Raw genomic sequence first — 15,674 nt, forward strand, 5'->3', positions numbered from 1 at the left:
AAAAAAAATATAAAGAAGCTTTCACATACATGTAACAATAAGTGTCAAGAAGACAAAGTAGGAATTGTTTTGATTTAAATGATAATGAGATTTAATAAGGCAGACTTAATCTGTTGTTAAAAGTGATGAGGGTTAGTCTTTGAATTATGGAACATTTTGCTTGTCTATTGCAAAAATGCTATGTTTACAATTCATTAACTTACAGAATCTTCAATAGAAGGCAGTCTAATATCAAAATGTGTCATAATTCTCAAAGACAATTTTCTGACCTGAAAAAGAATACAGTCTCAATTTATGACATTTAAACACTAAACAACATTTCAGAGCATTGTAGATTTAACTTTTCAGAACTATCTCGAACAGAGTAAGCTTTTCTGGATAAAATCAACACTAAGCATACCTCATTTCAATGTTAGTAAAGATATAATACAGTAAAACTGGTCTAACCCAAACCCTTAATATATGTTAACTGAAAACCTGGCCCCAGCACCACAAACTTGCACCCAGTTTTAAGTGGAGTCTGAGTTGCTCATTTACTTGTGTTACTTTGTATGTATGATTTTGGATATGTTATGTTCATTGTGTGTGTGTGACTGTTTTCCATGTCTGGTCTTTGTCCTTGGATTACATTCTTTTGATTTCTGCCAAAATCTTGGTTCCCCTGATAACAATTTAATAGTCATAATCCCACCAAACAGAAAGTTAAGAAACACCAGAAGAAAGTGGTGATTATAACTATTTGTGGATTAAGTGTAAGTGTTTGTAAGAATCAGGCAAAATGGGAAAAATCAGAAACATGCATGTCTAAACCCTACCAATCTGACAATAAATTATCATTCAAGGATGCTTTCTCTATTTGAAAAGACCATTATTTAATCTCTGCATCATTGGATTTGCTCAAAAAATTTTCAATAGAATCATAGAAAAATGAGGTATTTGAAAAAGTTATCTGCCCTTGAAATGTTCATTTTTAGTGTATTTCAATGAAATTCTAACTCAATTGGCCAGCATGATATAGAAAATCTTGTCTGTATTCCTTGATTCTGATGGTGCAAATAGTCAAATTACACTATCAAAATGATAGTTTTTTTTCATACCATGTTTCACCTACTGCCTGATTCTTACTGGGACTGACACTTAACTTTTAGGGGTAAGGTTAATACATATCTTCAAGATTATTCATTGGTCAATTGAAATGTAGACATGATTTTACAAAGCAAACAAAGAAGCTAAAAAGGCAAAATTAAAAACAAATAATAATGAAAAAAACGTAATGAAAAATCAGGTCTAGTTGTAGCTATATATCTGTGATTTGAGATTTTAAGAGAAGGAGTAGTTACTTACTTGTGTAAATGGTGATGACAAATTGTTCTGTAAGAATGAAAAGATCTGCAACAGTCTATCTTCTAACAGAACATCAGCCTCGCTGGTGGTAGCAGCTTGTGTAAAATATAAGTCTGAGGCTCGTAGTACATAAATATTGTTACCATGGTGACTAAAAGGATAAAACAAATAAATTAATTTTAAAACATTCACTCATTTCATGCATTTTGATCTCTCCTGAAAAATATGTTACTGTAAATTTCGTGATTGCTAATTTTGACAGATTCTGTCAAGTGAACATATCAATGGGTATCAAATTTCGCAGATTAAAAAAAAAAAAATAAGCATTGTATAGTGTTAAAAATTAATTTCACAGGTATCATTTTTTTGTGCTTTCATGTTCACCATGAAAAAAGCAAAAATTAGTAAACCACCAAAATAATTTTTTATGACAGTATTTCATCACTTTTTCAAGTAGCATTGATCTTGAACTTTTTTTCACATTTCAAAGTAAGCATCTTTTTAAATTTATGACAGTTTTTTAGTGAAATATATTGTGGAAAATACATTGAAAGATTGAATTGTGAAGGTAGAGAAACACGAAGTTGCACACAATGTCATGCTAAGAATACCCAAACCTGTACACGAAACTGACATTGGACAGCAAGCAAAAAAAATTGCTAACAATGTATGCTACCTCTATACGAATCCACATACCATATTTGAAACCAATCCCTCTATTGGAAGCCAATATAGTAACGACAAATTAACGATTAAAAATACCTGATCAAAGTTTTCATCTTGTCAAGAGGTATCAACTGAAAGAGTTCTTTTCCTAGTTGTAACTGTATCAAGCAGGTTATCATTTGGGAAACAAGAAACAGCTGATCCTCTGCAATCATAAAAATTAAAAATTTTCATGTAATTAGGTCACATAAATTTAAAATAGTGGTTGTCATTCTTTATCAGTTTTTCACTTGACCAATGCTACACAGAAATGTGACGATGTAGTAGACATAGTTATCACTTGTGTCACCCACTGTAGAAAATAATGCACTTTATTATATAGATAGCAGTGTTTTATCGAATGTTCCCAGTGAAGTAAATTTCGATAATTCACACTGTGAAATAAATTTAGTAATTTCACTCTCGGACTTTCTCCCACCAAAATGTCACAACTTTGAAATCAATCTGCCTTATACAAAATTTGAAATTTATGTTGAAAATAGCAATGAATAATGGAGGAAATCTATATAATAAATAGAATAATCAACTGGTTATCGTGAATAACAAAAAATATGATCACTCATGCCAAGAACACAGTAAGATTTAACTTATGCACGGAACAAGTTCCACATGCACGTTAAATCTAGGCGTTCTTCTGCACTCGTGATCATATTTTGGTTATTCACTCCAGTGCACCTGCTCCCAGTTTTTAGAGGAGTCCGAGTTGCTCATTTGCTTTTGTTACTTTGTATGTATGATTTTAGTTACTTTATGTTCTTTGTTGTGTATGTTTGTTTTCCAAGTCTGGTCTTTGTCCCTGGATTACATTCTTTTGATTACCACTATAACCTTGGTTCCCTTGATTACTCTTTGATTACCACTATAACCTTGGTTCCCTTGATTACTCTGACTACCACTTTAACCTTGGTTCCCTTGATTACTCTTCCAGTTAATTATCCTATTATTACTGTTGTTTGTATTCTGATTTCTCCTTCAGTTGTAGGCTAAATGACATTACAATTTAAAATTACAGTTCATTTCATAACAAAAGGTCATTCATTCTAAGCAGATTCTGGGGTAAAAATTCTGGAGCATAAATTTTGAAATGGAGTATACTGAAGCTTTTGATCCATTTCTTACCCTGTGACCATCACTGATGATTCCACTTTTTTAAAATAAATAAAGGGTTATAACTTCTAAATTGTAAATACAATTACTTCACTATTTAATTTAGTCTGCATTTTATGGTACAAAGCATTGGTTTTAATTTTAATCAGATCTAGCCCAAGGGTTCTTTGATTATTTTTGAGAAACAAAATTGTGACTAAAAGACAAGAAATGGCCACTGTACATGATGATTGCTGTATACTGGACTTGTCTAGCAAGGGTAGGAAAAGTTGTCAGTATAACTTGGATCATAAGTTTAACTGTCCTTTATGAAATCATGGCTAAGAACATGTTATCTCTTGATTTTAAGTGAATCCACCATCAACAAGGAATAACTTGAAATTAGAATTATTTTTTTCATAAAAAAGTAAAATAAAGTTTGTTTTTGCCTACAAAAACATTTGTTCCCCCTTTCAAAGTTCAGAGGAGTATAGCTCCCACAAAAATCAATGGATCAAATATTCCTGGTAACATATGCATGCACAACAACATACTATGTTCTAACCAGGGGTCAGAAAATTTTTACAGCCCAGGTCGGTCATTCTATCAATCTTCAGTAGATGTTTGCGTCAGTCTTTTACAAGCTCAGATCGAGAATAAACTTAAAAAAAAAATTTTGTTATTTAAAGATAAATATTGGAATTTCTGTTATTTCATGAAATACTATGTCTGTTACAAAATATCTGATCAAGTGAACAAGTTTAGTTTCGACCACACATGGACTTCTAACTACCTATAGAGTTTCACTGAATTAGGTGCAGCATTTTCACTTGATGCCTCATTCACCCTGCTTTGTTCATGCAAGCGCATGAAACAGAGTAAAGTGCACTCACCTGATAATCTGTCCATCTGTTGGTACATCCCATCTAATTTTTCTGTGATGTCTTGGATCATCTGTTTCTTGGTCTTCAAGGGCCTAAATGGATTGATTGATGAATAGATTGTAGTTTAAAATACACTGACAGACATTTTATTCATTACAAGACCAGAATGTGTTATGAATTGAACAAACCCTGCATAGTACTAAACAGACAGGTAGCCAGATTTCTAATGTACCGGTACTAGCTCCTTGAAGCAACAATCTGCAAGAAGGCATGTCATCACTGTGAGACACATAATTCTAATGCTGAGCCAACCGGTTATCAATTATTCTATTTTTCGTAAGTCTTAGGTATGACCCAGAAAGGAATTACATCTATGATCTTTTGCACTTGTAATTGACAAACTAAAACCAGACCACAAAGGGGTTTGCTTTAAAGATAATTCAATGTTGTCATCAAATTAAGATTTATCTTTAATTAAGTCTACTTGTCAATGAAGCAAAACAAATGCACAAAGTCTCTGACAATAACAAAATACTTTTTAGCAAAGGCAATGATGACCTTGACCTATGACTGGTTCCATTAAAATTGATCAGAGGCAGAGTAAAGTCATGTGGCAGAGACCAATTACAAATGGGAAGATAGAAAATCAATTTCTAAAACCTTTATTTTATTGACAATCTGGGACAAAAAAAGATAAAATATTCAATTATACTGAAAATGCAACTAAGTCCCTATCTCTTTACAGAATTTTCAAAAAACAGTCATTTCAAAAATTATACTTTATTGCTGTTGGGACTCCTAGAGTAAATTGTAAAAAAAAAAAATTCTCTCTGTGCAAAAGTGAATAAATACAATGACAGTACATGTAATTAAGTTATCTTCTCAGAGTTAATCAACATCAATATACCCCTATATTGATGGAAAACCATTTTAATTAATATTTGTGAAGTAGCTTTATGACTGATATAGAAGTAGACTTTTTAGTACTTTGCAAGAGTTATCTTTTGATTTAGTTGATTAATGTGAAAAAAGTATGTATGGTTTTCTTAAAAATGCACAAACAAGACAATCATTATGTAATATGGCATATAAATGCTAAAAATAAACATTGTTTGTTTGGTAGGTTATTCAGCGTCATGAATCACTTCAACCAAGGGTCCGGGTGTTAAAAGAATAGGCCTGTTACAGCGCTAAGCTTGTCGTAAAAGGCCACTAAATAGTGCTCAGAAACCTAGCCGGGGACTAGGCACTCTGCCCACAGAGGAACTGGGTTGTGTGCCCCAGGTGGTGGAATGGGGTACCCCTGGCGTGTTATATGCTGGGGTTGTCAGGCTATAATACGGAAAACCTGACCGCAAACCATAGTGGTGCACCATGTTGGGAAAGATGTCACTTTCCTCACATGTTAAAGAACCCTGCTGTGGTATTTGATAGGAGTAGGAACCTTTGCGCTCCACCACAGGAGGCTAAATTGCCCAACCCTATCCATCTCTCCCATTTTCTAGTGGCAATCAAAATTTATCGACCCTATTATCCTTGTGTCCCATCCCTTTTTTTCATTTCATCATCATTTCATGTTCATTTTATCATCAATTTCATGTTCATTGTCTGAATATAGCTGAAATATCGCTGCTAGGACATTAAACCCCAACAATCAATCAATCAATCAACCATGGGCAGTGCCAGAATTTTATATGCATCAATACTTAAGTCACAATAATTGTTCAATGTATCATTTGGTAGCAAAAATCAGCTTTATCATTTATATTATACAAGTATTCAAAACAAATAACTCCGTGTAGTATCAAAAATTAACTCTATTTTTTATTTTTTATATGGAGCTGAAAAATTCCAAAAGATTCCAAAGAAGAGAAAAAAAAGCATAACCCAGCAAAGGGGAAAAACCTAGTGGTACAAATTCACTTCAGACCTACTTTTTGCCAAAGTTTCAACTTACAATTTGAAATTAACTATTTGACTATTTTAAAGCTAGAATATTATCTGAACACTAATATACAGAAAATACAGCCTATTGTGGCAGAATTTAGTCACAAAGAGGGCACAAAACTCTACTTTTTTCAAAGATTTTCACAAAAACGAGAGGATGAGGGGTATTTTTCTAATAAAAAAATATAGAGTGCAAGCTATGAACAACAAAATCTCTTGCAGGAGCTGTGATGGTACAAAAGGTTATTTTTGAATAAATATCAAACAGTTTGACAAATGCGCTCAATATAAAAATGTCTAATGAAATAAGCTATTATAACACTATTTGCATACATTTTCTAATTTTTCTTTATTTTCATCTGCAATTTTAGTGCAACACATGAATTAACAGCAGTGAAACTTTGTTTTTAACCAAGACGAATATTCAACTAGTGAATTATGCAATTTTCAATTTTATTTGAAAGACGTTGGTTTTTGGGGCTGATTTCGACATTTTTTTAACATACTCATTAGTCTGCAAAGGATAAAAACCAAAAATATTTCTGTTTGGCCTATCAAATAGTCAGTAAACAAGGTAATATTTAAAGGTTATTTCAATCAATTATACAACACATATAGGCATGTAATCATTTTATACTTAAACAATAGACAAAATAGTAAAACCTGACTTAACAAAACTTTCACTGAAATAAAATCTTCCATAATCCAATCATGAATTTTAAACCCTTGTTATTTACTTTTATACATAATGCAGCTTTGCTATACAAAAACTTCTTCAATTTTACACCACTGAAAGCCAAAAATTGGTTCAGAGAATACAGGTTCTACTATAATACAATGACTAACTTCCCGTTTTGCTTTCCTTGTATACAGGACTAATATAGGTAATGTAAAAATGTATAATATTTTTTTTTGACTGAGAAAAACATTTCTTTAATAAAGATGACAAAAAACAGAAATTTAATTACAAAACAGTTTAAAGATTTAAAATATTTTTTTATAGAAAAGATGAAGCTGTATGAAAGTTTTTTTTCAGTATACCATTTTATGTAAACTTTTGAAAGCAGATATTCATCAAGATGACATATGTAAAAATACAAACCAATTTGAAATGGTTTGAGATGGCATACACGATCCCTTTTTCTACTTTTACTTGGAACATACAAAACCTAAAGTTTAATTATCTCCCCTTGCATAATTCTGACTTCATCTTCCTGCATATAATAACCTTCATCACCCACAGTACTGGTTGCAAGTAATTTTAATTACAAACTCTATAAATGAAAAGCTTTGGCCTTTAGAATATCTCCCGCTTCATAAAAAAATTCATAAAATTCCACTGAATGAGAAGACAGGCAGACAGACAACCCAGCCGGGGATTTCTGTATTCCTACTAGAACTTGCTAGTGTTAGGTTATAAACCAGCTAACATTCAGTAAGTGCTCTGTCAACCTACATTTAACTCAAGGATAAAAGACAATACCCTACCATGAAATGGAGAAAAAAGGGGGATGGCAAAAACTACATTTTTGATTTTACTGATGACTGAAGTTAACCTGTATTTTAAAGTACTCTAAAACTGTGCAAAGTTCTAAAAAAAAAATCATTGATCTGTTCTCAAGTATTTTTGGGGATGGATAGACAGACAGATGGAAGAACACACAACTTTTCAGAGTATATCACATAATACCTCTCCACTTTGTGTTGTGATATAATGAGGTCATTGCATATGACTTGAATACTACATGAAAGACAAAACCTCTATTACTTTTTTCTCAGGAAAATATATAATGTATCCCTCTTAACTTTCACACCAATGAAATTTTTACAATACAGTATAAAATATCTTCTAATACCAGCGATATTGTTGGCCTTTTTCAAAACTACCTCCTATTTATTGGGAAAATATGCACCATTTTTTTTTATTGGAAAATTTGGAACAACCATACAAAAACTTGAACTTGTGTTTAAAATGATTAATTTTATAGAGGATTTCAAGAGAAAGAACTAGAACTAGAATTAGAACAGAAACACCATATCCTATCCTTTGACTGTCAATTGGGGGGAAAGTTTATCTTATTTGGGATCGTTTTAAGCCAATTTTTTTTTTTTTTACAAATTTAGTAACTTTCATTAGGTTTCTGATTCTGATTCTTTTATTTACACTCAGACACGTTATGTGTTACATGAGGAGAATTAGGAGAAACAGCATTATTTCACTAAATAATTAACTCTTTACAGTATTTAAGACCACATATTTTTCAATGCACTTCTTCCAATTAATTTCAGAGAATGCCCTCAGTTTGCAATAAATGTGCCAAGCAGAAAAAGACCAAAGTCCCTGTCTTATGGTGCTCAGAATGTGATGAAGCATTATGTGACACCTGTTCTAAACAACATCAGCAGCTTAAGGCATCAAAGAGTCACTCAGTCATTCCATATGATAAGTATAAACAGTTACCTCCCCTTATACAAAACATCAAATTAGTGTGTCCTGACCACAAGGAGAAGTATGACCTCTACTGCAAAGGTCATGAATATCCATTATGCAAATCATGTCACAAGACTACACATAGAGATTGCAAGAAGATTCAAACTCTGGATGATGTTATTTCCAATATCAAGACCTCTGTCATTTTTGAAAATGTTTATTCAGATTTGGAGGAGGCCAGAAAAACTATAATGAGATCAATTACAGATCAAGAAAAAAATCATCAAAATTTGCTTACTGCCAAGAGATATATAATAAATGAAATTAAAGAGTCTACAGAAAAACTGATCAATCATCTGATAAAAATCAAACTTGATTTACAAGAGAATGTCAACAACATTGTCACTGAACAAGAAAATGAAATGTCAAAGACAACTGAACTGCTTGAATCAAGTAGATTGATATTAGAGGAGATAATTGAACAAAAAGAATCCATGATGATACAAGCTTCTAATCTCCAAGCTTTCTTAGCTATTAAAGAAATGGAAAATATAGTTAAAAAGTCAAAAGAAAATATCATAGATTTAAGCCACAGTGGCAAATTGGATCATGTTGACATAGAATTCTGTAAGAATAAAATAGAAAACGAAATACTTAAATTCAATTCAATGGGTGATGTCAAAATCAAAAAAAGCCCATATACATTATCGTTCATTACAAATAAAGGCAATGAAGCTCAAGCCCTGTCAAACATGAGCTCACCTGTTATACTTTCCCATCAACGTCAATTTCAACTTGAGAAAGGGAGATATTGTGGATGTTGTTTGATTCCAACTGGTATAATGGCTTTTGCTGATACTGAAAATCATATTTTAAACTTAGTAAATGCAGATGGGAAACCACACTCCAAAATCATCTTTAAGAGGGAAAATAAGGTATATGATGTCACACACGTAGATAATGACCTAATTGCAGTATCCCATTCAGAGTCTAAGAAGATCTCAATCGTGGATTCAGTTAATAACAAAGTTCTTCGGACACTGTCGACAAGGTTTGAACCCAGAGGAATTGTTCATACTGAAGGAGACATTTTATTCTGCGTACCTTATCTTGGGATAATGAAAATAAACATCAAAGATGAGAGTGTTATTGTCATACAAACGGATACAAGTGTATATTATAATTCTCACATCACCGCAAATAAAAGCAGAATATGCTACACAAGTCGAGATAGAGATCTGATCACTGTATTAGATCATCAATACAATGTTTTATTTGAATTCAAAGATGAAAAGATGCTAAAGGGACCATTTGGCATCACCATGGATCAAAATTCATATATTTATGCAATAGGAGACGATTCTAAAAATATGGTAGTTATCTCCTCTGATGGAAAAAGATGTCATCAGTTGCTATGCGATGCTAATGGTTTACATCGCCCATTAGCTTTGCACTATGATCATAATACAGATCAAATAATCATTGTTGACTACAATGAAATGAAAACTGTGGTTTTGAAATATCATGTCACAAAATGTATTAATTTTTGACTTTACTTGCATGTATATGTAAACCTAATGTGCTTTCACAGGTACTTCTTCCACTTAAGATACTAAATAAAGGACTCTTCCATCTGAACAAATAATACAAAAAGGATGCACATCTAATTTATTTTTCCAGGATAAGTAGGTACACAAAAACCATTTTAGAAAAAAAAAATGAAATCAAATAAAATTGTATCTTCCATTGTATTTTTTGCAATAAATAAAGGTTAAAATATTGTACAAGTAATTTTTTTTTAATATCATTGAAATGATTTTTCTGCCATCAAAACCAAAATTTAAACCAGTATACATCTTTACAAAAAAATTCTTTGAATACAAGCAAACACTCAAGATCTCTTTGTAGAATTCCACTAAAATATTTGGTAAATGCATAGTCAAACCTCGATGTGTTGAACTTGGATGAGTCTAAATCTCAGAAAACTAATTTGATAGACCCGGCAAAAACTCCCTTACTCCAATAGAATTTTACCTCTGATGACTCTAATTAGGATGAATCAAAATCTCAAATAACTCAAGGTAATCAATCAGTTCCCTAGTTGGTCTTCAAGGTTAATATAAACTCGCATGTCTCAAAGTGAACTTATTAGTAGGAAAAAAAATTGCTTTATTACAAATGAAAAACAAAGTGTGTTTTCACAACATTTATCATGGCTTATGTAATTACTCATTGACAAATTTTTGGCCTGATTTGTATACATGATTAATACAAAAAAGCTTATGTAGTAAAAAGAAACAAATTTGAATAATCACACTACAGAATTCAATAATCAATGTTATAGGATATTTTGATAATGATAAACAAAAGGCTCTCAGGAGCCTGAATCGCTCACCTGGTTCAATTTTGCCTTTCAAAGGCAATAAATTTAACAAGAAGTTGTCCAACAATTTTGACTCAAGAAGTCTTTGGTAGGACTTACCATAAGATCTTTTCAGCAATTGAAAGTTTCTTTTAATCTATCATAGTTTTCAAGATGTTGACAGAAAACTGTTACAAAAAAGTAATTTTTCCACCTTCAAGGGCAATAACTCTTCCAAGAAGTCATCTGACAACTTTTATCCCTGAAGACTTTTGTAGTCCTAATAATATGGATCATTTCAGCTACTTAAAGAATTTGGCTAAATCTAATGGTCTTGGAGACATATGCGAAAAACTACTGTCTGACCCCTATGTTTTATTTTTAGTAACGGCGACCATGCTTTTCGACGAATCAAAAATCCCCACATCAGTTCTATACAGGATACCCAAAAAAAAATTCATACCAAGTTTGGTTTCAATTGGTCAAGTAGTGTCAGAGGAGAAGATTTTGGAAAGAAATAACAAAATTAGCAAAAATCATTGAAAAAGGGTAGTAACTCTAACATGGCTTAACGGATTAAAACCAAAATTTGACCAGAGATAGATCTCATCATATTGAACACTTTTACCTGTGTCAGAATTTAGCTAAACCTAACGGTTTAGGAGATATATGTGAAAAAACTACTGTCTGACCCCTATGCTCTATTTTTAGTAACAACGGCCATGTTTTTCAAAGAATCAAAAATCCCCACATCTGTTCTATGCAGGATACCCTAAGGAACATTCATACCAAGTCTGGTTCTAATTAGTCAAGTAGTTTCAAAGGAGAAGAGTTTTAAATAATTGTTGAAGACGACACTAAATAATGGCAATAGCTCACATGGCCTTTGGCCAGGTGAGCTAAAAAATGATGATGAATTTCGAAATGAAATCCACTCATTTAAGTACACGCAAAGCAGATGATAATAACAGATGTATTTTCACGACTATGTTTGTTTCACTTGTTCATGTAGTGCACAATGTATGATGATTCTCTTGATATTAAGTTATTTCAAGCATTCCCTTATGTGGAAATGACATTTTTGATGTAGAAAAAATAATTAAAAATTTTTTTTTTCTAAAACAGTTGATTTTGCTATGAATTTAAAACATATTCAATACACAACATGTAAAAATTATCTTCAGAAACGAAAAAGAATACACTTAGTATGTATGGTAAAAATATTGTTTTTCTGACCATATATCACCTACTCCATGATTCTCAGAAAAACAGCACTTACAAAAAATTACTATTTTTGGTGAAATAAATGTATCCCTAAGGCCTACTACAGTGTAAGAGGTTGGAATTCCGTTCCCCAACCTTTTACTTCCGAGTGCCATATTGCATCTTTGAAATCAGCAAACTTATAGTAAAATATTTACCATTTAAAACATTTTTTTAACATGGAAGAAGATGACTAAACTGAAGAAAAACAAATGACCTACTTAATGAGAAAATCCAGCAATCCTGGAAATCCTTTGTAAAAGCAGTTTAAATGAACTTCACATTTGGTTTTCAGCCTTTTGAATGTGTACATCCGGTTGATAAAATTTGGATTTTAAAATTTGTGAAACGAAAATATAAAATTGATCAACGAATTGCCTTTACCAACTTTAAGTTCGTTTTGTCAAAAATATATTGTATTCCGTAAAATTAGTGACCTAATTCAAACTGGCTGGTCACTTTGATAACTGTCTTCATTACAAATGTTTTCTAATATTTAGCAAAAAATTTAGGATTTTTATCACTTGATTTCTGGGGCAGTAAACATCTTTTATGTAAATATTTAAAAACACATTCTAGCTTATTCATCTTTGAGGTGGTTTTCACCATGTCAGATGCTAGAGATTAGGATGGCACCAAGTCAGAAAATAGCTTGCCAGACAACCTCTCGGACTGCTGGAGTACACTAAAGACATTCATAGTAATTTATTTCAGTTCACAGGCCATTTTTATAAAGTAGGCAATTCTATTCACCTCTTCGCCACCACAATAAGTGATAAGGCACTTTAAACATTATTCATAAAGACAATTTATTTTATCAATATTGTTACCCAAACAGGGAATGAGGCACCCCCCCCCCCAAAAAAAAAAAAGAAAAAAAAAGGAAGGGCCTGAGAACAAAGGAATTAATCTTATTTGGCCTTTCAATATGTTTTAAATATAAAGTTGCTAAGCATACTCTAACTTGTACCAGAAGTTGATATCCAACAGCATCCAAAATTGCTTAAATCATATGCCCCATCTATATAAAGCCACATACCAAATTTGAAACCAATAAATTAAGGAACAAGAAAATTCTGACAGACAGAAAGATGGATGGACAGACACAGTGATTCAAATATACTATATATAGGAACAATAACGAACTCACCGAAATATAAATCCACAGAAAACAGAGGTTACACTTTCTTTAGGTGCTATTCTACACCCACTATACACCTGTTTGTTGAAATGTAATAAAATGTCCCAACATTTCTTTGATAAAATTTAAGCTATAAAATTCTTTGAAGAACTGCCCCAACTCTTAACATGATGATCAGCATAAGAAAAATTCATGACACTTGGCTATTCAAAATCAAATCTCTGGTTCTCAGGCCATTTTATGGTATTATGTCATGGTATGGTATTTCATGTCATAAAAACAGAGGATGCTTACCCTACCAGTGCACCTGGTCCATGCTCCCAGTTTTTAGTGGAGTCTGTGTTGCTCATTTACTTTTGTTATTTTGTATGTATCATTTTAGTTATTTTATGTTCTTTGTTGTGTTTGTCTGTTTTCCATGTCTGGTCCTTGTCCCTGGATTACATTCTTTTAATTTCCACTAGAATCTTGGTTCCCTTGATTACTCTCTCATAACTCACCTGATATGAGGCAAACATACAAGAACACACCACAACCTCGGAAGGTCATCATTACTACCAGATAATATATCAGTCACCATCTTTATCATGGATGTTCTGAAACAGAAAAAACAATATATACAATAATCATGTCTTTGAATTACATATATTGAGGACACTCATAGTTGAATTTTTTTATTCAAAGGGATTTTTTCTTGAAAATCCATCGGGGTGAATTTTAACTTTTTTCTACAAGCTGAAAAAATGGTGAGGAGACTTTTTTATATTTTTCTCTGACAGAAAAAGATAAGAGAGACCCTTTTTGTTTTTACTTCATTAATTTTTAGGCCAAGTGCATCTTCAAATTCTCTGTAAATTTCCATCTATACCATTAAAAGAGAGAAAATACTCCATTTTAGAATGATCATTTATCTAAAAAGTATTTTTCTAAAATGTACATAGACAAAATATACATAAGAACATAAATATGATCACACATATCTAGAAAATCGGCAGATCCTAATCATAAAAATAAATTTCACTATACATTTATGAGACCACTCATGGTAATGTATTGGAAGATTGCTCATCACTGTTGTAGTAGGTCATAGGTTCCATCCATGGCTAAATCAAACCAAAGCCTTAAAAACTGTAAGACACTGCCTTCCCACTAAGCATGCAGTATATAGGAGATAGGGTGATAACTGGTTGACCCTGAGTCAGAATTATGTGACTGAGTGGGGTGACATCCTTAACTTTCAGTGTTTGCCTCTATGAGCTAGCGCAATAAATGTCAGATTTATACAAAGCAGGACCTGTAAGTTTGATAATTTTTTTTTTTAAGAATGGATAAAAATCTGCCATAGGATTTAAATCAATCGATGTGAATCAATCAACAACTATATGATCTTTTTAACTCCTCATATATCATCTATACCCACCGTTTTGGACCAAAGTCTACAGCATACTCCTCCCAGTTTTGTAGTTCATCACCATCCAATGGTGAGGGGGCTTTTTGTAGTATCACCTGAGTCAGAAGGCCAAGGGTTTTATCAGGGTCTTTCTCTAATGCTGTATCAGTGTAGGTTATCATCCCAGGCAGAACATCCTAGATATAGACAAAGACTTATTAATATAATATTGAACATAGTGTGCAATATATCTCTCCATCTTTCCAGTTTAACCGATGCCACTGCTGTAATTGAAAGCTTCTTCCCAAACATAACATTGTTGTGCCAAAGAGGTTAAAAATTATAACGTTAAATAAAGACATACATGTACGAAACAATTTGGGTTGCCAAGGATTCTTTTACTTCAAAATGCTTAAAAAGATTTTTTTTTTAATTATTAGATTCTTTTCTATGCTTTTGATTAAGACTTGAACATCTTTTAAAAGAAGATGGCCAACCATTAAAAAAAATCAATTGCAGACATTCAAAGTATAATTGGAGTGTTAGGAAATAAAAAAAAATCTTTTTCAGATTTTTCAAATGAGGATAAGTACAAAGAAAACAAGTAGATAATTTTGAATAGGAAAGTTAAACACAAACCTTCTCAAACAGTGGCAGATCCAGCAGTGATACTATAAAAGTGTAAATAACATCACTGGGAACATCCTTCTTCATTACCTAGTAATAACACAAATTGAAGACACCATCAACATATATTTAATTTAATCTCAATCTGAAAGCTCATTCTCAGAAAAAGAACAGTGAGATAAAACAGTTTGACATGTTGATAAATAGTATGTTGAATATATGAATGAGCATCTTAAGAGATAAGTGGAATAAATTTCAATAAGGCTGAAATGAATATTGTCTGTTTCCGGTACTAAGACAAAAAATTTCAGGTTGGTAGGAGTTTTTTTATTATTATCATTTTGTCATATCAAACAAGTTTAGACAAACATAATCAGATTTACTCCAAATAATGGATAAATCCGTTAAAGGTTAATTTTTATACACTTAAATAAATACATGTAACTGGGTTTGCTACCATACTCATGATACGC

General features: G+C 32.0%; 2 protein-coding genes across 3 annotated transcripts in view; one reads left to right on the plus strand and one right to left on the minus strand.

The window, feature by feature from the left end:
- Positions 1 to 15,674, minus strand: part of LOC148612237 (small subunit processome component 20 homolog) — a 70,774-nt gene that overhangs the window by 36,098 nt on the left and 19,002 nt on the right. For both annotated transcript variants that reach the window (XM_088593494.1, XM_088593495.1), the window contains 7 exons: positions 15,214 to 15,291; positions 14,605 to 14,771; positions 13,685 to 13,780; positions 4,050 to 4,132; positions 2,107 to 2,215; positions 1,345 to 1,495; positions 204 to 269 (listed from right to left, as the gene is read on the minus strand). In XM_088593494.1, coding sequence (XP_088449620.1) covers positions 204 to 269; positions 1,345 to 1,495; positions 2,107 to 2,215; positions 4,050 to 4,132; positions 13,685 to 13,780; positions 14,605 to 14,771; positions 15,214 to 15,291 — 750 coding nt within the window. The remainder of the gene's footprint in view (positions 1 to 203; positions 270 to 1,344; positions 1,496 to 2,106; positions 2,216 to 4,049; positions 4,133 to 13,684; positions 13,781 to 14,604; positions 14,772 to 15,213; positions 15,292 to 15,674) is intronic.
- On the plus strand, positions 6,823 to 10,205 carry LOC148612238 (uncharacterized). Its single transcript, XM_088593496.1, has 2 exons — positions 6,823 to 6,871; positions 8,277 to 10,205. Exon 2 carries the CDS (start codon positions 8,280 to 8,282, stop codon positions 9,966 to 9,968), a length of 1,689 nt encoding a protein of 562 aa, XP_088449622.1. The 5' UTR covers positions 6,823 to 6,871; positions 8,277 to 8,279; the 3' UTR covers positions 9,969 to 10,205.

This window comes from Perna viridis, chromosome 7 (assembly GCF_037379345.1).
Source record: "Perna viridis isolate PV_CMFRI_1.1 ecotype Kerala chromosome 7, ASM3737934v1, whole genome shotgun sequence".
Classification (NCBI taxonomy): domain Eukaryota; kingdom Metazoa; phylum Mollusca; class Bivalvia; order Mytilida; family Mytilidae; genus Perna; species Perna viridis.